This window comes from Takifugu rubripes, chromosome 11, assembly GCF_901000725.2.
Source record: "Takifugu rubripes chromosome 11, fTakRub1.2, whole genome shotgun sequence".
Taxonomy (NCBI): Eukaryota; Metazoa; Chordata; class Actinopteri; order Tetraodontiformes; family Tetraodontidae; genus Takifugu; species Takifugu rubripes.
The window spans coordinates 15,987,810-16,014,149 of NC_042295.1; the positions used below are offsets into that span (position 1 = coordinate 15,987,810).

Here is a 26,340-nt window from a genome sequence, read left to right on the forward strand (position 1 = left end):
CGCGCGCGCGTGTAAAATCCATTCAGACGACATGAGCGAGATAAATAATTATTTAATTAGAGAGCAACATTCATTCACTTCCTTATTGGGAAACATTTGGTCCCGATGAGCTTTTCATGTGAGACATAAATGACAAAATAATAGATATAAATGATTCCTATCAGGATTAAAACAGGTGGTTCCGTTCCAATCATCACCCCGGACTCATGGACCGGTGCCGGGTCCACTCCGCTGGGCCGCCTGGCGCTGGGTGGGCGGGTCGGCGTTGGCTGCGGGGTTAAAAGGCGTCAGGAGGCAGAAGACGCAGCCGGCCTCCTGGAAGGCCTGTCTCAGCGCCACCTAGTGGGTCGAACAGCCCGCGTCACTCACACACAGAACATCAGGAGGTCCGGAGACCCGCGGAGCCGAGCCCGGCACTCTTACCAGCTGGGTGGGGTCCGGACACAGGCCCACCACGGCTCCTCCGCTGCCCGGCAGCTTCACCGCCGAGCCGAACTGTGAGACCCAACAAAATGTTCTGACCCAACTCATCTGCTGTAGCCTGCAGACATTTAGCAGCACCGACCTTCTTCGCCAGCCGGACCATCTTCAGGTTCCCCGGCCCGAGACACTCGTCCGTGTAGACGGTCCTGAGGGAGAGATTCACGTGGGAGATGAAGGATTCCTCAAAGTCAAAGCAGCGGTTCTACCTGCGCAGCTCAAAGTTCTGGTCCATCAGCTGCGCCAGGGTGGTCCAGTCCCGGTTCTCCAGGGCGACCCTGGCTCGATCGGTGAGCTCAGCGAACGTCCTCATCGCCTCCACTACCAGAGGTTCCCCTGTGAAAACACAGGTGTGGTCACGCATGCGTGCGATGGGAGGAGCCAAAGGAGGGCGCTGGCGTGGGCGGAGACCAGCCCCCCCCCCCCCCCCCCCCTCCCCCTCAGCCGGGTCAGAACTTTGGCAGGAGGACGAACCGCTGAGCCAGCGTTGCCTGATGTTGCTGTGGATGCGTCCGGAGTCGCTGGGGTCACTCAGGTAGGCCAGCCAGAACGGAGGCAGCGCCCCCATGTCCATGGACACGTAGCTCCCTGGTGGGTCGAGGACAGAACCGCATGTTTGGACCGAAAGTTCAGCGTTTACAGAGGAGCAGTGTCCCACCGTAGCCGTGCTCGTCCATCAGCGTCCTGCTGAAGTCCATGTAGACTAAACCTTCGTAGACCTGCGGAGGAAGAGAGGGTTGGTGCTGTAGCGACGCAACGCTAGCCCCCCCAGCCCGGCCCGGCTCCCCCGGCCCGGCTCACCTGCACCACTCTGTCCTGCAGACCAGCCGTGATGAAGAGTTCGTCGGTCTCCACGTTCAGGATGAAATTGGCTCGGATGGGCTTCGGGAGGTCCTGCAGGGAGGCAAACACGTGACCCCGCCCCCCCGTTAGCCGCTCAGACGTGACCCCGCCCCCCCGTTAGCCGCTCAGACGTGACCCCGCCCCCCCGTTAGCTGCTCAGACGTGACCCCGCCCCCCCGTTAGCCGCTCAGACGTGTCCCCGCCCCTCTGTTAGCCGCTCAGACGTGTCCCCGCCCCTCTGTTAGCTCCTCAGACGTGTCCCCGCCCCTCTGTTAGTTGCTCAGACGTGTCCCCGCCCCCCCGTTAGCCGCTCAGACGTGTCCCCGCCCCTCTGTTAGCTGCTCAGACGTGTCCCCGCCCCCCGTTAGCTCCTCAGACGTGTCCCCGCCCCTCTGTTAGTTGCTCAGACGTGTCCCCGCCCCCCCGTTAGCCGCTCAGACGTGTCCCCGCCCCTCTGTTAGCTGCTCAGACGTGTCCCCCGCCCCCCGTTAGCTGCTCAGACGTGTCCCCGCCCCCCCGTTAGCCGCTCAGACGTGTCCCTGCCCCTCTGTTAGCTGCTCAGACGTGTCCCCGCCCCTCTGTTAGCCGCTCAGACGTGTCCCCGCCCCCCGTTAGCTCCTCAGACGTGTCCCCGCCCCCCGTTAGCCGCTCAGACGTGTCCCCGCCCCTCTGTTAGCTGCTCAGACGTGTCCCCGCCCCCCGTTAGCTCCTCAGACGTGACCCCGCCCCCCGTTAGCCGCTCAGACGTGTCCCCGCCCCCTGGCGGCTGTGGGTCACTCACGTTGTCTGTAATGCTGTAGAACTTCATGAGGCACTTGAGGGTGGCCGAGACGATGGCGCTGAGAAGGAAGGAAGCCTGAGTCTCCAGGTGAGGAAGCTCCAGAACGGTCTGAAATAGTCACTTACCTGCTCCCAGCGAGGCCCTTTATTAAAACAAGAGCAAAGGTCACCATGGGACAGAGGCCAGCGTGTTTAACGAGGTTCTGTTGCTACGTCAGACTCATCACGAAGGGAACGGAAGGCGAGCTCACCACCTGCCGAGGAATGTTGGTGTCGTATCTTAACGTGAAGTTCTGCTTCGTTAGTGCGATCCTGCAGGGAGACACCGGTCACTCCCGACTCTCCCGACAGAGGCGGAGCCACAAATGTTTCCCAGCTTAAATCGGGCCGATGCTCCCGACTCACCCTTGGTTGGAGCAGAACTGGTAGAACTTCTTACAGGTGGCCTGGAGCAGCCGCAGCCCCCCCAGGTACCTGCAGGAGGAGGTAACGAGAGGATGGGAGGGAGTGGCACGTGCACAGGCGCGCACGTGCACTGCTGGCGTACGCACCCTTCTTTCCTGCTGATGCAGAACAGATCCTGCAAGCTTCCGAACGCAGTCGGATCGTTGAGCGGATGAGGCACCAACACCTGCAAAAGCCCAGGACGGCGTTTGGCACCGCAGAGCAAAGACCGATGTTCTGGTCGGACACGTGCACGTTACCAAAGTCGCACTCTCCACCAGAGTGACCTCGGCCCAGAAGTTGGAGACGCTCATGGCGATGGTTTTCCCATTGAACCCGTCCGAGGGATTTCCCATCAATCCCACTCTGAGGCAACACACGAGTGACCTTTAACCTCTTCTGGTCAGCGGTGACCAGGAGCAACAAGACCTGAGCTCCTACCTGGCGTAGGACCGGCACACGATCGGCTCGGCGGGATGGTCCCGCTTCTTGGTGGAGTAGTGTGTGAGCCACTTGGTGTAGTCTGGGAGGCCCTGAGGAGACGGAGATCAGGACACGGCGTCAGGACCGCGGCGTCCACGCATGATCGTGGTCATAACGATGATGATGATGATGATGATGATGATGATGATGATGACACCAACCACTTGTCCAATCAGCTGGAAGCCAGAGGGAAGTTTCATCCCGAACACCTCCAGCTGCCTGTGGTTAACGAGCCACTCCTGAGCAGAAACAGCCGTCAGTCACCAGCCGCTCATTAGCCGCCGCCGTGCTAAACACACCCAGAACTGTCCCAGGCTCCGTCCGGCCGTCGGCGGGTGCAGGCTGAGGAAGTCGGACAGGTGGGACAGCGAGTTCCTTCGGATGCAGTAGAAGACGACGCTGGCCAGCCGAGATGCCGTCAGGCCTCCCTCGGGCTTCTCCAGGAACCGAGTGATCCTGCATGAACAGATTATTAGGATCGGGTGGTGGAGGGAGCGTTGATTTATGCTGCAAGGTGAGGCGCGGGCGCCCCCTGGTGGCCGCGCTGAGTAACATCCATGAGGCGCGGGCGCCCCCTGGTGGCCGCGCTGAGTAACATCCATGAGGCGCGGGCGCCCCCTGGTGGCCGCGCTGAGTAACATCCATGAGGCGCGGGCGCCCCCTAGTGGCCGTGCTGAGTAACATCCATGAGGCGCGGGCGCCCCCTAGTGGCCGTGCTGAGTAACATCCATGAGGCGCGGGCGCCCCCTAGTGGCCGCGCTGAGTAACATCCATGAGGCGCGGGCGCCCCCTAGTGGCCGCGCTGAGTAACATCCATGAGGCGCGGGCGCCCCCTGGTGGCCGCGCTGAGTAACATCCACACCGACATGAACATGGGGAAGAGGTGATGAGGAACCCGTCCGGGTCCAGGTGACCACAGAGATCACATGACTCCTCTACTGGCGCCTCTTCCTTTGTTGCTCATAAGTTAAGAGGCATTTTTAAAGTTCTTCTCCTGACCTACCAGGTCCTCAGGGGGACATAATTATCATATTTATCCCCCCCCCAGTAGGTCAATGATGATGTTTACACCTTTTTCTGTGGGTTATGCCCCCCCGCCCCTCTGCATCCGTTGCTGACCTCTGACCCCACTGACCCCTCCTCTCCTATGTTGACAGCCAAGATTTCCGCCCCCACTTTCTCCGCCCAGCCAACCATCAGAAAGGAGGTCCTGCTCCAGGTTTCCTCCTGTTAAAGGGCAGTTTTACCTGCTGCTGGGGGGATCAGGCCCTGCATAAGGAGCCGTTGTCCCGCTCACCTGTGGGTGTCGGGACACACCTCCACGATGCCCCTGGAGCTGCTGCTCTCACCTTCCTCCAGCTCATAGTAAATCATCAGCTCTCCAGGCTGCAGCACAGAAACATCCCATAATATTAAGCTGAACGACCTCCGTCAGGGACAGAGAGGATGTTCACACCCCCCTCGGGTGCTCTCGAGGCTTCGGCCCCCTTTATTTCGACTCTCACCTTTGACCTGAAGAATCGGATCACCTGAGCAACGTCGAAGTTCTGGTCAGCACTGAGCATGTCACCTGCAATCTGCCAACACAAAGGTTCCCAGTGTAGCTGCAGCCTAGCAACCCGTCGCCGCCCCCCCGACCTGGACGACACGCACCACCATCACGTCGTCGTGCAGCGCCCGGCTGCGTATGACCAGCTCCAGGTCCGCCACCGCCCCCAGACGGTCCTCCAGCCTGGTGCTGCCGTCATTAACCACGTTTTCCACGGGGAAGTCGTTGGCTGTGGCCCAGCGCTCGTAGTGTTTGTACCTGCTCAGAGGGAGAGGGGGGGGGGAATGAAGAGCGACAGCCTGACCCTCGGTGACCACGCGGGAGGAACTCACTTGTCTGCGTTAGTGACCAGATACACGTCGGTGAACAACTGGCGCCTGAAGAAGAGTCAGATTCAGTTCAGCTCCAATTAGACAGAACAAGGAAGGATGTTCAGATGGGACGCACATGTTCACCGTTTCCCACCAGAAGTCAAGGATCTTCTTGCCTCCGATCCCAGGGAGCAGAGCCTTGGGAACCCCGGCCAGGTGGCTGTACAGCCCCGTGGTGTCGTTCTGGGAGGGGGGTCAAGAGGGACGAGTGCTCAGCAGCAGGGCCAAATCCAGACTAAGCTAAGAGGGGGAAACCCCAGCAACCAGCATGCCTCTTCCCAGTGTGTGAAAACACCGCAAATGGAGTTTTTGTGCATTATGAAGTGACCATGGTAACGGAAGAGAACGGCCCTTATTCCGCCGCTGGCCGCTAGGGGCAGTGTTCTGTGTATACAAAGGTGAGAAGCTAAAAATGGCCTTTTACTAAACTCCAGCGACACAGTTTTCCACAAATAGATGCCGAAAACAGCAGTTAAACGTGAGGCTCCTGCAGCTGGCACCTCTAGGTGGGCTTGCTCACCGGAAAGTGCATTATTCAAAACTTTCAGGGTATTCTGAGTGAACCCGTTAGCCGTAGTTTTACATTTTTAAATTTCCGCGTTATTACCTTAATCTGCGTCTCCAGGACGGTGCCGTGGCCGGCTACTAATAATATGCAGATCATTTCTGAAGCTTGCCCGCTTTGCTCCAGAGTTCCTTTGAAATGAACACGAGTGTTGTGAAATCAGCGCGATAAAAGCGAACCTTTGAGGCGAACTTCCGGAAAGACCTTTCAAAATTAAAGCTCCACCATAAACGTAATATCGACATAGAGAGAATCAAAATTTAAACACTTCAGTAGATTGAAGAAACAGTGAAATCTGCGGTAGAGGATTAGAGGAACTATGAAAAAGATTTTGTGGGGGGTTGTTGGAAAGGTGTTGAACAAACTTTAATTTAATTTGAGATTCAACTAACGAAAAAGGCATTAACGACCATTAATATGTGCAGCCACCTGAATATAAATGTTTTCACTATATCCCGATTCCTCCTAAGCTTTCTGATCTTTTCGATATTTTCTTATCCTGTTTTCTATTTACTTGACGCGACTTTTTTATTGTTTATATAATTGTTCTAGATTTCCTGTATGGCGATATTTTAAATAAAGATTTTAAAAAAAAAACTCGCCGGAAATAGTTCATTTGTTTGGCGGAAGTGGTTCCCGATGCGTATGTGTGGACGAAAACGTTTGTCTGTATTCTCTAAAACTCTGCCCGCTCCCGAACGGAGTAATCTGAACTTTGTCTGAACTTTGTCTGAACTTTGTCCGTCGGTGTTTCCGGAGCCTGTTCGCGTCTCCAGGCCGACGGCAGCTTGTTCTGTGGGTGGTTGAAGCTCGTCCTGCCCGTTAGCGGCTGGTGTCGGTCATGGCGGCTCCAGGCGGGACGGTTCCTGTCGGGGATGTTGAAGAAGATGCGTCTCAGCTGCTTTTCCCTAAAGGTCCGTACGGTACCGGACGTCTGTCCTGATTCTGCGGCCTAACGGCTGATACCTTAGCACGGTGCTATGTGATGCTATGTGATGCTATGTGTCACGCTGCAGCTACGATATAAACCACTTATGTCCTTATCGACGTGGCCAGACGTCCTTCTTTTGCCCGGGCATAATATTATCACTTAATATTCGACTGAAACTTACTAAAGTAAAACACGTTTATATTTGCGTTTCTCCGGTGGCTCAGAGTAGCCACGCCCCCCGGCGGGTCTATTCCGCGTCCTGCTGATGTCCAGGATCCTGCTGGTGTCCAGGATCCTGCTGGTGTCGTCCAGGATCCTGCTGGTGTCCTCCAGGACAGTCCTGCTGGTGTCCTCAAGGACAGTCCTGCTGGTGTCCTCCAGGATCCTGCTGGTGTCCTGGACAGTCCTGCTGGTGTCCTCCAGGATCCTGCTGGTGTCCTCCAGGACAGGGACTAACTTGCTGTCCTCCTTGTGCTGCAGAGTTCGAGAACGCAGAAACGCTGCTCAACTCGGAGGTCCACATGTTGCTGGAGCACCGGAAGCAGCAGAACGAGAGCGCTGAAGACGAGCAGGAACTCTCCGAGGTCTTCATGAAGACCCTGAACTACACGGCCCGATTCAGCCGCTTCAAGAACCGAGAGACCATCGCTGCCGTGCGCAGGTCAGGAGCAGGTCTGAGCAGGTTCTGTCAGTGTTCTGGTCTGTGGTTCTGATGTCCACTTCTTCTTCCTTCAGTCTCCTCCTGCAGAAAAAGCTCCACAAGTTTGAATTGGCCAGTTTAGCTAATTTGTGTCCTGAAGCTGCCGAAGAGGCCAAAGCCCTGATTCCCAGGTGAGGAACCTTTGTGGGCCGGGCCAGGCCTGACCGTAGGCACCCGGAACCGTGAAGCCTTAGTGGCTAAACTAAATGGATCTGATCAAATTTTCATTTTGTTTCACGTTAAAATTCTGTGGTGTTAAAGCGCCGATCGCTAACGTTAGCATGTGTCCCCAGTTTGGAGGGTCGGTTTGAGGACGATGAGCTGCAACAGATCCTGGATGACATCCAGACCAAGAGGAGCTTCCAGTACTGAGACCTGGACCAGGACAGAACCCACCCACCATCAGAACCGGCTCATTGGGCCTCTTCTGCTTTGGTGTCAGCCGAGGATTCCACCGTACGTCTGAGACTTTGTGCTGTGATCCCAGATCACCACTGGGTCCAGGAGACGTTCAGAACATTCAGAGGGTTCCAGCCTCCATCTCCACTGGTTTATAGTGTTGATTCAAAGGTGCCGATGTATCGTTTAGTCTTGTTTTTGATATCAGAACGTTAATAAAACGCAGATTTAACCTGTTTTAAAGAATCTGACTTTCTTCTGGAGATCTGTGAACACGCTGCTGATCCTCATGGTCACTCTGTGGCCCCGACCACTGAGGTTGGGGCTCCGTTAGCGGGGGGGGGGGGGGGGGGGTCCCTCCATGCCTGGAGACCCTGGTCGGCCGTCGGGGCTGATGGAGCTAAAGTGTCCCGACAAACACGGGTTCAAGTGGGTGGAAGAGGTCTGCAGGGACCATGAGAACCAGTTCAGTCCTCAGTCCCGACCGTCTCCTCACTACTGGTCATCTTCAGTCTCCGTTAACCACTCGCCTACAACTATGGGATGGAGTCATGTGACCTCTGCTATGAGTCACACGCCACCATTTTATGCTTTATTACATGTACATATTCCACCACACCAACATCTGCAGCTACCTGCTCCACCAGCTGCCGAGTCTTCTCGCTCCCCCGGCTGGAGAGGTGGGAGGTGCTCAGTCACGGGGGGTTTAAAGGCGGTTAACTGGCCTCTGGGACTGGTTTACTGGAGTCACGCTGTGCTGAGATACCTTAGAATTAATTAAAGAAGCCTCATGTCCCCTTCCACCAAAGCAGCAGGAAGTGAGCAGGCTTTAATGTCATTAGCATATTGTAAAGATGAGATATTAGAGAAGCTTAGAAGTTTAAAGGCAACAGCTCTGAGCTGCCTCACGTTTGTGCTCCGCCCCGTTTTTAGCGAGGTTTAAAAATCTGTTACACACTTCAATCCAATTATTCCTAAATCTCGAGGGACGTTTGAGCTGAGAATCTAAAGTCAGAGTTGAGTCGGATGATGTGACGGGTTTTATTTGAAAGAACGTGTCTTGGTTTGAGTCCCTGGCCGAGAAAGCCTCCGATGATACAAAAGACATCAGATTCAAAGTGATGACAGAAAAACTTTGGAATAAACCGTGATGATGTTTGGGCGGAGCCAAAGCGTCTGCTCATGGTCACCTGGCTGGCCAGGTGGGAGGGGGCGTGGCCAGGCCGGTGGGAGGGGGCGTGGCCACGGCTCCTCACAGGTAGCCCTCCTTCCTGAACTGCTCCTCCAGGATGTCTCTGTACTCGTCGAAGCCCCCGTCGATGCGTCGCACCTTCCCGCCCTCACACACCCACAGCTCTTTGCACACCAGGCGGATCAGACGTTCGTCATGCGACACCAAAACGACGCCGCCCTGAAACACGAGAACACGGCGCTGAGACTCCACCCACGGCCTCCGCCCACGCCGGGGGAGTAAAACGAGGCGCACCTTGAACTTGTTGAGCGCTTTAGCCAGAGCTTCGATGGTCTCCATGTCCAGGTGGTTGGTTGGTTCATCGAGGATGTAGAAGTTTGGACTGGAGGAGAGAAATGGCATCACCATGGTTACTCGTCACCATGGTTACTCTTGTCCTCATCCACCCTGCAACCATTTCCTACCACGGCATGGTCATCTGTGCAAAGGCCACCCGACTCTTCTGACCTCCAGACAGGCTGGCCACCGGCCTCGTGGCCAGTTCCCCGGTAATACCGTAGCGGCCCAGCTGGTGGCGGTACTCCTCCTCCGTCTGCCCTGTGATGGGAACATCAGCATTGAGCTTGAGACGGCGCCAATGAAGCTCTCAGCAGAACAGCAGCAGGAGAGTGAGGAGAGCCGAGGCAGACGTGGGCGTCGGGCCCCCACATCATCGTGCCGGTCCGAGAGACGTTTAAACGTTTAAAAATCCACCTCGACAGGCAGATCTTCCAAAACGCTCTCATCACACCCAACATGGCAGCAGGTGGTTACCAGGAAACTTGTTGAGCAGAAGTTCTATGCTGTTCACAGTCAGGTCCAGCTGATCCACGTGGTGCTGACTGAAGTAGCCGATCTTTAAGTTCCTGGAGACAAAGCCAATCAGGAACGACCAATGTTTCAGCATTTATGGGAAACCACAACATTGTTCCCTGGCGTTCTGTGAACCAGCACCAGGACCACCACTGAACCTGGACAGGGTTCTGTACCTGTGAGCCTGGCGCACGCCGCTGACCGGTGTCAGATCTCCCATGAGCAGCTTGAGGATGGTGGATTTCCCGGCCCCGTTCTCGCCCACCTGGCAGCAGACGACAGCAGAGAATCAACGCTTTGCTCTCGAGTGGCGAGGAGAGGAGAGGCCCCGCCCCCTCCGGCTCGTTCACGACACGTACGATGCAGATCCGAGAGTCCAGGTCAGCGGACAGGTCGAGTCCAGAAAAGAGCCGCTGGTCCCGCGAGTAGTAGAACTCCACCTCGTCCAGCTGCAGGATGGGAGGAGACAACTTCTCGATGTTGTCTGGGAACCTGTGAACGATCATTCAGTCAGTGGACCCCCCCAAACAGGAAGTTCCTCCTCACATCCAGGCGCCCTCCTACCGTAAAGTCACCTCAGTCTCTTTTTCGAGGGGCTTCAGTTCAGGCCTGCGGGAGACAAACCACAGTCATGATCAGGTGCAGCACAGACACGGGTGCAGCACAGACACCGTTACTGTCACTACTGACTGCAGGTCTCAGACCAGAGGAGCGCACGTTGACTGAGGTCTCAGACCAGAGGAGCGCACGTGCTCTGAGGTCTCAGACCAGAGGAGCGCACGTTGACTGAGGTCTCAGACCAGAGGAGCGCACGTTGACTGAGGTCTCAGACCAGAGGAGCGCACGTGCTCTGAGGTCTCAGTCCAGAGGAGCGCACGTGCTCTGAGGTCTCAGTCCAGAGGAGCGCACGTTGACTGAGGTCTCAGACCAGAGGAGCGCACGTGCTCTGAGGTCTCAGACCAGAGGAGCGCACGTTGACTGAGGTCTCAGACCAGAGGAGCGCACGTTGACTGAGGTCTCAGACCAGAGGAGCGCACGTGCTCTGAGGTCTCAGACCAGAGGAGCGCACGTTGACTGAGGTCTCAGACCAGAGGAGCGCACGTTGACTGAGGTCTCAGACCAGAGGAGCGCACGTTGACTGAGGTCTCAGACCAGAGGAGCGCACGTTGACTGAGGTCTCAGACCAGAGGAGCGCACGTTGACTGAGGTCTCAGACCAGAGGAGTGCACGTTGACTGAGGTCTCAGACCAGAGGAGTGCACGTGCTCCATGCAGCCGAGCGCAGCAGCGGCTGCCAGCTGATGCGCGAGTACTCACAGCTTCTCCAGGAGTTTGAGTTTGCTCTGGACCTGCGCAGCTCTGTTAGCATTGTAGCGAAACCTGTCGATGAAGACCTGGAAGGCAAAGGTGAGACGGTCAGGACTCCTGCAGCAGCTGGGCGTCAGTCCTGCGGCCGTACCTGTATGTGTTGTCTGTACTGCAGCTGGGCCTCGTACTCCCTGTGCTGGTTCTTTAGTCGGTCTTCTTTAGTTTTAACAAAGTTTTCATAGTCTCCACGGTAACTGTCCAGTCTTTGGGAGTGCAGGTGGACAACATCTGTCACCACCGCATTCAGGAAGTTTCTGTCATGGGAGACGACTAAGATGGTGGACTGCCACGTCTGTGGAGAGAGGACGGGCGTCAGCGCTACGCTAACCCTTTAGCATTGGGATGTCAGGAATGGAACTAGCTCAGACCTGCAGGTAGTTCTCCAACCACAGGATGGCTCGGACATCCAACATGTTCGTCGGCTCTGAAACGTGCACGATTTAAGCAACGCATCATGACAGACCGTGGTGTTCGCTAACGCCCCTTAGCTGTTGCCTTAGCTGTTGCATTACTTCCATAAAATGGGTACCAACAATTCTGAGATTAAACAAGCTTTAACAATTTATTTAAATAAGAAACGGGGAGGTCACCTGGGAAACAAGAGAAACTAAAGAATGAGGGACTACGTCGCTGTTGCAGCAACTTTGGCCCTTTGAAATTGATATTTTCTTGACATTATGTTGGCTTCCGTGGATGGTGCCTGCAGCCCTAACGATGCTAGGTCCATTTAACGGAGCTGACCACAGCACCACCTTTAGAACCTCACTGATGTTCATTTACATACATGTAGAGGAGCCGACTCACCGTCCAGCAGCAGCAAATCAGGCCTGAAAACAGAGCAGCAGCAAATCAGGCGAGAGGCCGCAGCACCAGGCTTCACTTCCTGTCCTGGCAGCACCAGGAGGCTTCACTTCCTGTCCTGGCAGCACCAGGAGGCTTCACTTCCTGTCCTGCCAGCACCAGGAGGCTTCACTTCCTGTCCTGCCAGCACCAGGAGGCTTCACTTCCTGTCCTGGCAGCACCAGGCTTCACTTCCTGTCCTGGCAGCACCAGGAGGCTTCACTTCCTGTCCTGCCAGCACCAGGAGGCTTCACTTCCTGTCCTGGCAGCACCAGGAGGCTTCACTTCCTGTCCTGGCAGCCATCTTTGTTCACGAGACCGAGAAACTCACCGACCAAAAAGAGCTCTGGCCAACGCCAACCTCATCCTCCATCCACCGGAAAACTCCCTGAAGGCACACACACGATGATGTCACGATGATGTCGAGCGTTCTGACGGCCCACGTGTGTGTGTGTGTGTGTGTGTGTGGGTGAGAGAACTCACTTTGTGGCCTGCTGTTGCATCTTTGAAGAGAACCCAAGCCCAGCTAGAATGACAGAGGCTCTGAGAGGAGAGAGGTCCATAATGAGACGAAGGTGAGGACTGAGTGTGTGTGTGTGTTTCAGGAGTGTGTGAGTGCCGGTGATACCGTGCTGGAGCTTTGTCGGCTTCGATCTCCTCCAGGTGGCTGTAGATCTCTGACAGTCGAACACTGTCGGTCCCCTCAGCACTAAGACCAGAACACAAAGAGAGAGTTGGGTCCAGTTGGGTCCAGTTCTGTCCAACGAGCCTCTGGCCGTGTCCTCATCCTGCTGTGCTCAGGCTAGCTTTAGTTTCTTACGTTCCGCTAGCGATCCGAGCGTTTAGACTTTTTTCTTCCCTCAGCAGCGCCTCTCGGAGCACGTCGGTCTCCAGGACACTCTGCAGCGCTATCTTCTCGTCTCCGGCCACTTCCTGTTCCACGTGGAGGATAGATATGTGAGCCGGAACGCGCAGGTTACGACTGGCCAACATCTTTAACAGCGTCGTCTTCCCTAAACCATTCCGACCAACTAGACCGTACCGTCGGCCGAAGGCCAGAGACAGCTCTGCCCCCTGCAGCAGACACCTGAAGGGAACGTCCTCGTCTCAGGTTAGTGCACAAAGACAGGAACCTTCCAGCAGCTCACCTCTCTCCGAAGGAGACATCAAAGTTCTCTATGCGGATGTCATAGCTGCGGTTCTTCCCCGACTGGTCCACTCGGCTCTCCTTCTTGTTGCTGGCCTGACTGGCCGAGGCCTCCTCCAGGACGCTGAGGACACAGGACAGAGAGTGAGACTGGTCCTGCTCGACGGCAGGGTTTCTACTGCGGACAGAGACAGCGATGGACAGCAAGGACATCAGGAAGGACATCAGGAAGGACAGAAGCAAGGACAGAAGCAAGGACAGAAGCAAGGACAGAAGCATGGACAGCAGCAAGGACAGAAGCATGGACAGAAGCATGGACAGCAGGAAGGACAGTAGCAAGGACAGTAGCAAGGACAGAAGCAAGGACAGAAGCATGGACAGTAGCAAGGACATCAGGAAGGACAGAAGCAAGGACAGAAGCATGGACAGAAGCATGGACATCAGGAAGGACAGAAGCAAGGACAGAAGCATGGACAGAAGCATGGACAGTAGCAAGGACAGTAGCAAGGACAGAAGCAAGGACAGAAGCATGGACAGTAGCAAGGACATCAGGAAGGACAGTAGGAAGGACAGAAGCATGGACAGAAGCATGGACATCAGGAAGGACAGAAGCAAGGACAGAAGCATGGACAGAAGCATGGACATCAGGAAGGACAGAAGCATGGACAGAAGCATGGACAGAAGCATGGACATCAGGAAGGACAGAAGCATGGACAGTAGCAAGGACAGAAGCATGGACATCAGGAAGGACAGAAGCATGGACAGAAGCATGGACATCAGGAAGGACAGAAGCAAGGACAGAAGCATGGACAGAAGCATGGACATCAGGAAGGACAGAAGCATGGACAGTAGCAAGGACAGAAGCATGGACATCAGGAAGGACAGAAGCATGGACAGTAGCTGTGTGTGTGTGTGTGTGCGTGTGACTCTGTCTGTGTGTGCGCGCGTGTGTGTGTATGTGTGTGTGTGTGTGAGACTGTGTGTGTGTGTGTGCGTGCGTGTGTGTGTGTGTGTCTGTGTGTGCGTGAGACTCTGTGTGTGCGTGCGTGTGTGTGCGTGTGTGCGTGCGTGCGTGTGTGTGTGTCTGTGTGTGCGTGAGACTCTGTGTGTGCGTGCGTGTGTGTGTGTGTGTGTGTGCGTGCGTGTGCGTGCGTGCACCCACAGCTGGCTGCAGGGCCTCTGTGAGTCCTTCTCGTTCCTCCGTTCGTGCTTCGCTCTCAGTTTGGCTTCGGCCTTTTCCAGCTTCTTGGCGTCGACGGTCTGAGGATCAGACAGGAAGTGATGAACAAAGGGGCTTTGATCCGCACGGGGCTTTGATCCCCACGGGGCTTTGATCCGCACGGGGCTTTGATCCCCAGGGGGCTTTGATCCCCACGGGGCTGCGTGTGTGTGGGGCTCACGGTGTTCTGAGGCCGCTTCATCATCCAGATCCCCTCCACACCTGTGGCTGCTGCAACTGAGACAGAAAAGGTGTCAGACGTTCTCACTCCGGCTCAGGTGAGAAGATCCAGGTGCTGCAGTTACCGACGCCTGCGGAGATCTGGGACAGCTGCACCGGAGCGTCCAGCAGCACCTGCCGTTGGGCCCCCCCGTAGCTGCTCCTGTTCACAGGGAAACCTGTCATTATGGGATGCACCTGCTGCCCAACGTCTCCGTGGAGACACCTGCACATACTACGCCCCTCCTGTATTTAGAGACGCGGTTCATCGGGGTTAAAGTCATTAACCGGGGGACGAGTGATGGTCGTCATCGTCTCTGCTGCCGAGACTCCCGGATCCGTCCCCCCGCTCCCAGTGGTGCCGAGTGAAGCGGGAACGTTACATTTTACAGACGGAATATTGATGTGAAGGGACTAAAGTGGCTGCACCTGTCCCCCTGTGAACCGGATCCCATCAGGGTTTTAGGGAATTCTGGAATTCCTAACACACTTCTGACAACACACGGCTCTTCTCCTCCAACGTCTCGTGAAGGAAGTGACCGTTCCGTGGACTCACTCACAGTTTGAGAGTGTTGAACATCTGCAGGCAGATGTTCCTGATGTCCTCTTCGTTTTTACTGTCAGCAGACACCTCCTGCAGAACTCCTCCGATAGCTTCATAAACCTCCTCATCGTTCTCAAATTCTGCTCCACCGCTGCCCAGAACCCCTGGAACACACACACACACACACACACCTTTAGGAGTTGGACGGTATTCTTATACATCTCTTGAGATCACTCAGAACTTCTCTGCAGACACCTTCGGCTTCTCTTTCCTGGCTCTTTAGTCTTCAGAAGTCTCTAAAGTCTCATTAGAAGATGATCGATCAGCCTCATCGATACCGGAGGCTTTAACGTTGCTGACGTCACCAACGCGCTGCGTTCATGGTTCATTTTCAAAAACGCATTTGCCTGAAATGACTGCTGGACTTCCCGGTGTTACCAAGGGTCCAGTTAGCTGCCCAAGGGTCCAGTTAGCTGCCCAAGGGTCCAGTTAGCTGCCTAAAGGTCCAGTTAGCTGCCCAAGGGTCCAGTTAGCTGCCCAAAGGTCCAGTTAGTGGCCCAAAGGTCCAGTCTGATGAGCCTCAGAACGCACCACCTCCCTCCTAAATATCATGGACACTTTTTTCAACCATCACTTCCGGTCTGAAGTGATAAAAAGATGAATATTTCAGTTTAATGGACCTTTAAGGCAGACTCTGCTCTCAGGAACACGTTGTCTTCGCCCACAGGCAGCCGGATTAGCCCATTAGCTCCGGAGCTAAAATCGGACTGAATCAACACTGATGTGCCCTGATATTTAATGTTTCGAGGGCCGGCGGCTCAGAATTCACCTCCATGCCCGCACTCTCACCTGTGATGTAGGCGAACACCTCTGAATCAATCTCTGGAAACTCGTTCTTCACAATCTCCACGTACGTCGCCATGTTAGCCGGCCGGCCTTGGGCTGCGGGGTTCTGCGCATGCGCAGACCTGCGCCAGCGCCGCGTTCTAAACCGCAATAAATCGCAATAGATCACAATAAATCGCAATAGATCACAATAAATCACAATAAATCACAAACCGAAGCCGAGCTTAAGTTTTCTCTCTTAGAAAACATCAGCGGTGACAACCTGTGACGTTAAAATTAGTTCGTGTCATATCAGTTCTGGAGAAATTGTGCATCTTTGACAAATCCGACGTTTTCTCGTTTATAACCACCACTCCACATAATTTGTGAATTACAAATGAGGACTCTTTTAATAGCGCATTTACATTAAGAGGGTACCTATCACAAAGAAACCAATGCCTGAATAAATACATGTAAAACCGCTTACAATTTACAACTCGGGAAAGTCCTTTTGGAGCTCCTTATATTGTGACATCAACTGGAACAAACTGGTCAAAACAAGGTCTCCCGCACTCAAAAAGCGGGTGGAATAAACCGATACGACCGTTCTGGGTGTGTTTTGTGGGCGACATGTAGCTGCTAACGTGCGGGAGCAGCCAGCAGCGTCTCTTATTCTGAAGGGCTCAAACGGAAGTGGCGTAACAAAGTCGTGTTTTGATAGCGGTCTGACTTCCGGAGGATACTGAGCGCATCTGAGCCCTGCTGCTGCTGGACCGAACCGAACATCTGGACCAGTATCCACCAGGACCTGCGAGGCAGCGGGGCGGACGAGCGTGTGTCCTCCAGGGTACCGCAGAACCGGACAGGATGGAGGACACGGAGACCCGGGTTATTTACCACATGGAGGACCAGGACACCCCCTACCTGATCCGAATCAACGTGCCCGCGCAGCGCGTCACCCTGGCGGACTTCAAACGGGTCCTGAACAAACCCAACCTTAAATTCTTTTTTAAAGCAGTGGATGACGACTTCGGGTGAGTCGTGTGGTTAGTGCTGCGTTGCCATGGCAACCCTTAGAAACAAAATAAATGTTCCGTTTCACCACGATGAGGCCTGACTGGCAGGTGCATTTTTATTGATGAAACTCACATTTTGAGCACTCGAGGTCGCTGCTAAGCTAACAACAATATCGTGTGTTTACGTTTGTGTTTTTCTTGCTAAAATAGACAAAGACATTTTATTTATGGCCTAAAAACATTTTAGAAACACTGATGGTCAAAGCCCGAACTGCTACCTTGCTGTTTTAATACTGGGCAACCAGGTGAGCGTCCATGTGTGTGTAGCTCCATTATTATGGGATATCACTGAGACCTTTAACTGGACAGACACCTTTGAGAAATGATGCTGACGCCTCTCTGCAGGGTGGTTAAAGAGGAGATCAGCGATGACGCCGCCAGGCTGCCGTGTGTGAACGGACGAGTCGTCTGCTGGGTCAAACACTCTCTCTCTCTCTCACACACACACACACACACACGCACTCTTTATCACTTATGTTCCTACAGTAACAGGACTTGGCTCTGAAATGATAAATCCATCCTGGTCTCGCTCCAGCTGGTCTCGACAGACGCCTGCCAGTCAGACTCCGGCGACCCTCCCCTCGTTCCAGCCGTGGGCGGCGGCCTGACCCTGCCCCCCACAGAGAGGACGGGTGGAATCGGTGATTCTCGGCCACCGTCCTTTCAGTGAGTGCAAGTGTTAGGTGGACCTATTCCACTTCAGAGTGGCTAATCTATCCATCTGCCTATCAGTGCTGCTGATATACAGAGGTCAGAGGTCAGGCCTGTCCCTTCGCCACAGGGAGGAGCGAAAGAGACAGGTGAGCAAGGCGAGGTCATCACCTGACTCCCAGAGTCGTCTTTAACCCCTCTGATTAGCAGGGAGCCTCCTGAATGGCCAGACCCCCCACCTCCCAGACCGGGAGGAGGCAGAGCAGCCAGGTGGAGGTGAAGGTTCCTCCACTCAGCAGAGCAGCCAACTGGAGACCACCAGCTTCTGCTCCTCGGGGGACGACTCGGGAGGAAGGTTAAAACACACACCAGCGCACCGATGTTCTCACATTTCTCACAGAGCAAGAAGAAACGTTTGTGTTGAAGGTGGATTTGGATGTGAGGCCACACGTGCACACACGAGCACGGTGACCCTCCCTCTGGGCCACCAGACCAGCGAAGACAGAAGAAAAGAGGAGCAGAAAGGACGTGACGTCCCTCTGAACTGCTGCCTCCGTTAGCTGAAACAGTTCTGGGGATTGTTAGCTTCAGAGTCAGTGACTAAGACATCAAATGCTCTTCTACACTGTGTTGGGGTGACGGGTCACCGCGGCCCCCTGCAGGGAGGCTGTGGGTCGGATGTGTCAGTCGGCTCCCTCTGTAATACCAGTGGCTTTCCTCCAGTTTCACCATTAAACCCAGCAGAGCTGCAGCTGCTGTGTGACCACAGTAGGATTCTCTTCCTTCCATCATGCTACGCTAGGCTAAGCAGGGCGAAGAGCAGGGACACAATGTGTCAGCTCCCACTCTGATTGGCTGATACCTGCCCTCAGGTCCCGTTTTTCTGCTCCAGTTCAGCTGTTTACAGGCTGCTCAGCAAACCCTCTTTTGATTGGCTGCGTCAGGTCACATGGCTCAACGTTGACATCATATAAATGTGTCCAGGGGTCCTGACAGCAGGTTCCAGCGTCGCACACGTACTTGCTCCACTGACGCACAACTTCAGACTTTTGTCCCTCGGACAATCGCAGGTTTTATTCTCAGCTCTGGATTTTAGTGTCTTGTTTTTATCTTTGATTTTTCAGGTAAAGGATTTTTCACAATGACATGTTCATCCTTTCATCTTTAGTGGATGATGATGTGATGGTGTTTTTGTGTAGCTGTGAGGACATAAAGCAGCTGATCTCCTTTTTTGGTGTCCTCAGGTTCAGCCAGTCAACGGGGCCGAGCAGCTCGTCACCGCAACTCATCAGGCGCCAGCGCCGCCGCCACCGCAAACCCAAGACCTCACAAATGGAGAGGGTACACACTCACACTCACACACACACACTCAGTCCTGTCCGGGTCCTCGTCTGTCTTCCAGGTTTTTCTCTGTTGACCTGTCTCTCCTCTCTCGTCCGTCTGTCCTGTTGTGTGTCAGTCCGTGTCGTTCAGCAGCATCACCGACTCCACCATGTCTCTCAGCGTTGTCACTGTCACTCTGAACATGGGTGAGTACAGCAAAGCTTTGGTGTCTCGTGGTGATACCGCAGTAGCGTTTCCATGGAGACGGCTGCTACGTTTAAACATGACGGAACTCTTCCAGAGCCAGAGGAACCAGCAGCGCCGTGCTCAGGCTGCAGACGTGGTTGATTACTCAGCGATGGGTTATTATGGTTGTACAAAAGCCCCACGGCTGAAGCCCAGTGATGCTGTGATGCCCCCCAGGGGGGTAAGGGGCAACTTAAAGGCCACCTTCCTTTGTTTGACCACTGTTGAGGACTCTACCCACCCTTTAGTGGCAGCTACGGCTCCTTATATCAGCCTATGGCTTTAACTCCTGCACGCACCTGTACGTACGCCACCTAGAGGGCACCTGTACGTACGCCACCTAGAGGGCACCTGTACGTACGCCACCTAGAGGGCACCTGTGCGTACGCCACCTAGAGGGCACCTGTACGTACGCCACCTAGAGGGCACCTGTGCGTACGCCACCTAGAGGGCACCTGTAGGTACGCCACCTAGAGGGCACCTGTACGTACGCCACCTAGAGGGCACCTGTACGTACGCCACCTAGAGGGCAACTGTAGGTACGCCACCTAGAGGGCACCTGTACGTACGCCACCTAGAGGGCACCTGTACGCCACCTAGAGGGCACCTGTACGTACGCCGCCTAGAGGGCACCTGTACGTACGCCGCCTAGAGGGCACCTGTACGTACGCCACCTAGAGGGCACCTGTACGCCACCTAGAGGGCACCTGTACGCCACCTAGAGGGCACCTGTACGTACGCCACCTAGAGGGCACCTGTACGCCACCTAGAGGGCACCTGTACGTACGCCACCTAGAGGGCACCTGTACGCCACCTAGAGGGCACCTGTACGTACGCCACCTAGAGGGCACCTGTACGCCGCCTAGAGGGCACCTGTACGTACGCCACCTAGAGGGCACCTGTACGCCACCTAGAGGGCACCTGTACGTACGCCACCTAGAGGGCACCTGTACGCCACCTAGAGGGCAACTGTAGGTACGCCACCTAGAGGGCACCTGTACGTACGCCACCTAGAGGGCACCTGTACGCCACCTAGAGGGCACCTGTACGTACGCCTCCTAGAGGGCACCTGTACGTACGCCACCTACGTAGCAGCGCCTGACTGACTCTTTGTCTGTGTGTCCTAGAGAGGTTTAACTTTCTGGGCATCAGTATTGTTGGTCAGAGTAACGACAGAGGTGATGGAGGCATCTACATCGGCTCCATCATGAAGGGAGGGGCCGTGGCAGCAGACGGACGCATCGAGCCCGGAGACATGCTACTCCAGGTGCTAATACTGCTGCTACGCACCTGTTACTGCAGGAACTGCAGTACTAATACCTCAGTAACAATCTGCTCTGTGTGTATCAGGTGAACGACACCAACTTTGAGAACATGACTAATGATGATGCCGTCCAAGTACTGAGAGACGTCGTCCACAACCCAGGGTGAGAAATGTTCCCCCACCATGAGGAGCACGACTGCTTTTACTGGGATTACTTGTGCTTGAGGGCGTTGCAGAGTTTGGAATATGAGGGTTCCGTCGCCATCTTTCCTCTGAACGTGGAGGCCTTCAGATGTGGGACGAGGTTCTAGGGGCCCAGATGAAGGTGGACCCTGGCACTGCCACAGGAACCCAGTGGACGTGATGTCCTTCACTGGTCCTCTAGAACTCTGAAACCCTCACTGGATCTCCATGGCTAAATGACCTGATGGTCTTTTAGGGTTAATTTTATATTCATTCTTCTGTTCATATAATGGGAGTTGACCATTCTGTGTTATATGTGTGTTTTTATCCATCAATAAATCAATAAATGGGTCCGTATGTTGTCTGAGAGCTGCATCTCCTCTCTGTTCCTCTGCTCCTTCAGTCCCATCACCTTAACGGTGGCCAAGTGTTGGGATCCAAACCCACAGAGCTGCTTCATTCTGCCAAGAGGTGAGTCTGGGCTCTTTTCCTTTATCTGCTCCCTCAACAGTAAGTCTTTACCTTAGACGCACACAGGTGTTACTCTACTGACAGTCTGATGTCCTTGTCAACCCTCCGTGTTCCTGGAGGCGAGCCTGTTCGTCCCATTGATCCTGCTGCCTGGGTGTCACACACTGCTGCCATGACGGGCACGCTCCCCCCACCCTACAGTAAGAGGACCATCATCATCTGTTGTAACCCAACCTAACCCTCCATCATCTATGCCTCCATCATCTAACCCTCCATCATCTATACCTCCATCATCTATGCCTCCATCTATGCCTCCATCATCTATGCCTCCATCATCTATACCTCCATCATCTATGCCTCCATCATCTATGCCTCCATCATCTAACCCTCCATCATCTATACCTCCATCATCTATGCCTCCATCATCTAACCCTCCATCATCTATACCTCCATCATCTATGCCTCCATCATCTAACCCTCCATCATCTAACCCTCCATCATCTAACCCTCCATCATCTATACCTCCATCATCTATGCCTCCATCATCTATGCCTCCATCTATGCCTCCATCATCTATACCTCCATCATCTATACCTCCATCATCTATGCCTCCATCTATACCTCCATCATCTATGCCTCCATCATCTATACCTCCATCATCTATACCTCCATCATCTATGCCTCCATCATCTAACCCTCCATCATCTATACCTCCATCATCTATGCCTCCATCTATACCTCCATCATCTATGCCTCCATCATCTATACCTCCATCATCTATACCTCCATCATCTATGCCTCCATCATCTAACCCTCCATCATCTATACCTCCATCATCTATGCCTCCATCATCTATGCCTCCATCTATGCCTCCATCATCTATGCCTCCATCATCTAACCCTCCATCATCTATACCTCCATCATCTATGCCTCCATCATCTATGCCTCCATCTATGCCTCCATCATCTATGCCTCCATCATCTATACCTCCATCATCTATGCCTCCATCATCTATACCTCCATCATCTATACCTCCATCATCTGTGCCTCCATCATCTAAACCACCATCATCTATGCCTCCATCATCTATACCTCCATCATCTATGCCTCCATCATCTAACCCTCCATCATCTATACCTCCATCATCTATGCCTCCGTCTATACCTCCATCATCTATGCCTCCATCATCTAACCCTCCATCATCTATACCTCCATCATCTATACCTCCATCATCTATGCCTCCATCATCTAACCCTCCATCATCTATACCTCCATCATCTAACCCTCCATCTATACCTTCATCATCTATGCCTCCATCATCTATACCTCCATCATCACCCATCCACCATTACTCCATCCTGGAGTCCCTCAATAATCTGATGTTCCAGGCCTTCATGAGGAACACCACCTGACCATCCAGAGTGACATGCCAGCAGTTGTCAGGGCGATGGCCAATCCTGAGTCAGGACTGGAGGTCCGAGATCGGATGTGGTTGAAGATCACCATTCGCAGCGCCTTCATTGGTGAGTCCAGTTTGACCCTAATATTGAAATCAAACGCGTTTGACCGAAGCACCGGTACCCTCTCAGGAGGAGCTACAAGAAGAAAAGAGTTACTGAGCAACGGTATTCCAAGCAGTGGTGTCCGTGGCCATTTTTGGGAGCAGGTGCTCAATGACATACAAGCGTTGATCGTGTGGTAGTTCTCGCGTTAGCTATTAGTGATTTTGGCTAGCATCTGTTTAAAGCTTGGCAGCGAAGGCTTCGGGGAACACAACACATTTCATTGATTCACAGGTTACCTGGCTGGTGGGAAGAGGTCTGCAGCTGTGCAAGCATCACAATAGAGGGGGGGTGTTCTTGTGTAAGAGGCCTTTAACCAAGACCTGATCCATGGTCATAGCAACATGGGCCCCAACATGGGCCCCATACACTGGAAAAGAAAAACATAACAACCAAGCTGGACCAGAGGGCAGGTGCTGTAGCACCGTCCAGAGCTAGCTGAGCACACCACTGCTCCCAATGTTCTTAACTGATCATCCTGGGCTGTCCTGGGTGGGGAACTTCATTTCCCAGAGGTGCTGCTGTGATTGGAGACGACTTCATCTACAGCAGAAGTGGGAACCAAACCTAATAGGGGTTCTTTTTCTCTGGTCTGTCCAGGGTCAGAGGTGGTGGACTGGCTCCACAGAAATGTTGAAGGCTTTGTTGACCGTCGAGAAGCTCGCAAATATGCAGGGAATCTGCTGAAGGCCGGTTACATCCGTCACACCATCAACAAGGTCACCTTTTCTGAGCAGTGCTACTATGTGTTTGGAGATCTGTGTGAAGGTGAGGACAAGGAGCATCTTCTGTTGAGACTTCTGAAAGAAAAAGAGCTGAAGGTTCTTCTCTAACACACCTGGGCCCATCTTCACAGAGGTTCTTAGAGTCCTCTCAGAGAGCCCTTAACTAGCCGGAAAAGTCTTAGCGAGGACTAAGAGGGGATTTTAGGGCCAGGGTTAGGGTTAGGGCTAGATCCAGGGTTAGGATTAGGGCCAGAGTTAGGATTAGGGCCAGGTTTAGGGTTAGGGCCAGGGTTAGGATTAGGGCCAGGGTTAGGGTTAGGGCCAGGGTTAGGGTTAGGGCCAGGGTTAGGGCTAGATCCAGGGTTAGGGTAAGGGCCAGGGTTAGGGTTAGGGCCAGGGTTTGGGCCAGGGTTAGTGTTAGGGCCAGTCTTAGGGTTAGGGCCAGGGTTAGGGTTAGGGCCAGGGTTAGGGCTAGATCCAGGTTTAGGGTTAGGGCCAGGGTTAGGGTTAGGGCCAGGGTTTGGGCCAGGGTTAGTGTTAGGGCCAGTCTTAGGGTTAGGGCCAGGGTTAGGGTTAGGGCCAGGGTTAGGGCTAGATCCAGGGTTATGGTTAGGGCCAGGCTTAGGGTTAGGGCCAGGGTTTGGGCCAGGGTTAGTGTTAGGGCCAGGGTTAGGGTTAGGGTTAGGGTTAGGGTTAGGGTTAGGGTTAGGGTTAGGGTTAGGGCCAGGGTTAGATCCAGGGTTAGGGTAAGGGCCAGGCTTAGGGTTAGGGCCAGGGTTAGGGTTAGGGCCAGGGTTAGGGTTAGGGCCAGGATTAGGGCCAGGATTAGGGCCAGGGTTAGGGACAGGGTTAGGGCCAGGGTTAGGGTTAGGGCTACGCCAGATCAGGGGGTTTAAATGTGAACCTGAAACTGAAGAAAAGGTCTGAAGCCAAATAAATTTTGAAACCATAAAAAGATCTTAAAATGTAAGATTCAGAAAAAAAACCATTTTAAATCTGACAGTCAAACATTGTAACACCTGGTTGTATTTCAACATGAAAACCGAAGGTTTCGGTTCCGCACGATAGATTTTGATTCCTTTTTTTTTTCAAACTATCAAATCCTTTGGCCCTGATTTGGCTCCATAGTGTTGTCTCTGCTGGATCAAGATTAAGCTTTTGGTCAACCAGCAGATGGAGCCAACTGTGAGCCCGTGGCTCAGCCTCCAGGCCCGGCGTGGCCCCCCGTCTTTCCCTACCAGGACCCAGCGCCTCACCCCTACAGCTCACCTCTCCCCCTACATCAGCTGCCAGCAGAGGAAGGAGGAGACGAGAAAGGGAGTCAGCCCAGTGAAGGTGAACCTCTTCCTTACCCACTATTTTAACCCCCCACCCCCCCTAAAACCCAACCGCTTCTGTGATTTCTCTCGGCAGGAAGTCACAGCTGTCCATCAAATTACAGTGACAACCAGGGATGTGGGCTGGCTGGACCAGAGCCGGCCAGACCGGAAGCAGGCGCTCTGCTTCAGGAAGAGCCCCCCGTCAGTAACCACCCTCCTGGCAGCACAGACCCTCCGGTAGTCAGCGACGGTGACCTTTCCCCGCCCCAGCAGCCCTTCCTTCTGACCACAGGAAACCCCCGAGATTTCTTTGTAGACGTCATCTGACCCTGAGTGAAACATGGCCACATGAATATAAGAGAATTAATGTGTTCACCATGCTATGAGGTTTCAGAATCAGACATTGAGACAGCGACCCTCACTATGGAATGGCAGTGAGCTTCTCCTTGGAGAAGCTGGAGAATATTGCTGCTGCAGCATCAGACGGTCTGGAAATGTGATTTAATGACATTAACCTGCATTACACAGAACAAATGTTATAACCATCACAGGGGGAGAACAGCCCAGTTCATGAAAATGTCATCAAAGATTTAAAACTGTCACGCTGAGCGTCAATTGTGAGCGGAACAGCTGGATTCCAGGATTTGATTTAAGGAACATGGACCAGTTTGGAGGCGCCATTAGCGTTGGCCCCGCCCCCAGCCCCCGCACAAAGACTAAACGGCTTCCGTTATTCTTTACAAATCACAGCTTCGTGGAATAAAAATTCCCATATGGAGTCTATAGACTGAACATGGTCGTGTTTTCAGGTCCGGATTGTGCTGGAAGGTCTTGAACCCAGTTCGTGAACGTGTTAGCTTCGTTGGTCTGTGCCATGTTCGCTACGACAGGGAGGGAGGGACGCGTCCCATTTCGCACAGCTTCCCCCTCCACCAGCACGGCAGCCAAGTGCTCGACAACTGGAGCCGTTCTTGTGCCATTTTAGCTCAACGAGCGAGCAAACGTTTTTAAGGCGGGTAAAAAACGTTCACTGGACCTGAAGGTTCGGTCCGAAATGACGCCGCGGCCTGAGTGAAGGAACCTGGATGTTTTGTATGGAACGCGGCCAGGTTAGGGTCAGCTGACTCCCTCCGACATCTTGGCTCCGACATGGAGGAGACAGGACTCATCTCTAGGGTCTAACGTCGTGATTGAGCCGGGGCGCTTCTCTGGGACGGAGGCTGGAGACTCGGCTGGGACTCTTAACATGGAGGCTCCGGACGGAACCGTGTGTCCGTCCGCACTGCAGCTGCCGTCGGACCGCTGCGGTAACGTCCCGATCTCGACCCACAAACACGCACAGGCGATTCGTGCATCGCCTTTTTATTTCATTCATCGGTCGCTGCATTGTTGCAATTTTGCGAATGAAATCAGAAGTTCTGTTGAACATTGTGGCGAGTTTTCGGTGTTTTTTGCTCACCGCGGTTCCCTGAAGGGGCCATGATTCGGATTCATGAGCGTTTATTAATGTTGCATCTGTGAAGAACTGAAGAACTGATGATTCGCCATGTTTGGGCGACACGAAGCCTTTAAATGTGGAGCGAGAACAGCCGCCGTGGACGCGCAGATCCCGGCAACATCTGCAACCCTCAACGCACCATCAAGATGCGCACATCTGGAACATCCGCTCACAGGGTCGGTAAATGTGATACATGTAGGTCCCGAAACACCTTAATTACAGATGGTGAACATGCAGCATTAATAAGAGGCTGGGGACACTAAAATGGTCGT

General features: G+C 53.9%; 4 protein-coding genes across 9 annotated transcripts; 2 read left to right on the forward strand and 2 right to left on the reverse strand.

Moving 5' to 3' along the window:
• Positions 1-35: 35 nt before the first annotated feature.
• On the reverse strand, positions 36-5,713 carry gkup (glucuronokinase with putative uridyl pyrophosphorylase). Its single transcript, XM_029843978.1, has 22 exons — positions 5,558-5,713; positions 5,027-5,133; positions 4,912-4,956; positions 4,684-4,837; positions 4,536-4,607; positions 4,328-4,416; positions 3,330-3,486; positions 3,192-3,269; positions 2,989-3,080; positions 2,808-2,913; positions 2,655-2,734; positions 2,509-2,577; positions 2,355-2,415; positions 2,230-2,246; positions 2,105-2,162; positions 1,282-1,374; positions 1,139-1,199; positions 955-1,068; positions 690-816; positions 566-629; positions 424-495; positions 36-339 (listed from the first exon to the last, which is right to left on the reverse strand). The coding sequence occupies exons 1-22, from the start codon at positions 5,612-5,614 to the stop codon at positions 205-207; spliced, it is 1,908 nt and encodes a 635-aa protein (XP_029699838.1). The 5' UTR covers positions 5,615-5,713; the 3' UTR covers positions 36-204.
• Positions 5,714-6,107: 394 nt separating this feature from the next.
• polr2d (RNA polymerase II subunit D) lies at positions 6,108-7,791 on the forward strand. Its single transcript, XM_003968784.3, has 4 exons — positions 6,108-6,429; positions 6,927-7,107; positions 7,182-7,277; positions 7,440-7,791. Exons 1-4 carry the CDS (start codon positions 6,357-6,359, stop codon positions 7,516-7,518), a joined length of 429 nt encoding a protein of 142 aa, XP_003968833.1. The 5' UTR covers positions 6,108-6,356; the 3' UTR covers positions 7,519-7,791.
• Positions 7,792-8,567: 776 nt separating this feature from the next.
• Positions 8,568-16,378, reverse strand: abcf3 (ATP-binding cassette, sub-family F (GCN20), member 3). 2 transcript variants are annotated; one of them, XM_011608786.2, is made up of 22 exons: positions 16,238-16,378; positions 15,775-15,911; positions 14,942-15,089; positions 14,468-14,544; positions 14,344-14,399; positions 14,106-14,203; positions 12,945-13,067; positions 12,617-12,883; positions 12,425-12,505; positions 12,280-12,339; positions 12,128-12,184; positions 11,761-11,783; positions 11,325-11,380; positions 11,048-11,248; positions 10,906-10,982; positions 10,154-10,198; positions 9,949-10,081; positions 9,766-9,854; positions 9,551-9,642; positions 9,202-9,334; positions 9,032-9,119; positions 8,798-8,956 (listed from the first exon to the last, which is right to left on the reverse strand). In XM_011608786.2, exons 2-22 carry the CDS (start codon positions 15,845-15,847, stop codon positions 8,798-8,800), a joined length of 2,136 nt encoding a protein of 711 aa, XP_011607088.2. In that variant the 5' UTR covers positions 15,848-15,911; positions 16,238-16,378. The 2 variants fall into 2 exon arrangements, with proteins under 2 accessions (XP_029699832.1, XP_011607088.2); XM_029843972.1 differs by lacking the exon at positions 16,238-16,378 and having other exon boundaries at positions 8,568-8,956; positions 15,775-15,847.
• A 42-nt stretch (positions 16,379-16,420) lies between these two features.
• On the forward strand, positions 16,421-25,348 carry LOC101061354 (segment polarity protein dishevelled homolog DVL-3-like). Of its 5 annotated transcripts, none has more exons than XM_029843979.1 (15): positions 16,421-16,784; positions 17,172-17,241; positions 17,362-17,492; positions 17,559-17,626; positions 17,685-17,832; positions 18,722-18,818; positions 18,937-19,006; positions 20,174-20,313; positions 20,397-20,473; positions 20,897-20,964; positions 21,084-21,164; positions 22,353-22,487; positions 23,127-23,294; positions 24,422-24,586; positions 24,665-25,348. In XM_029843979.1, exons 1-15 carry the CDS (start codon positions 16,618-16,620, stop codon positions 24,895-24,897), a joined length of 1,818 nt encoding a protein of 605 aa, XP_029699839.1. In that variant the 5' UTR covers positions 16,421-16,617; the 3' UTR covers positions 24,898-25,348. The 5 variants fall into 5 exon arrangements, with proteins under 5 accessions (XP_029699839.1, XP_029699841.1, XP_029699840.1 ...); XM_029843981.1 differs by having other exon boundaries at positions 24,425-24,586; XM_029843980.1 differs by having other exon boundaries at positions 17,688-17,832.
• The last annotated feature ends 992 nt before the right edge of the window (positions 25,349-26,340 follow it).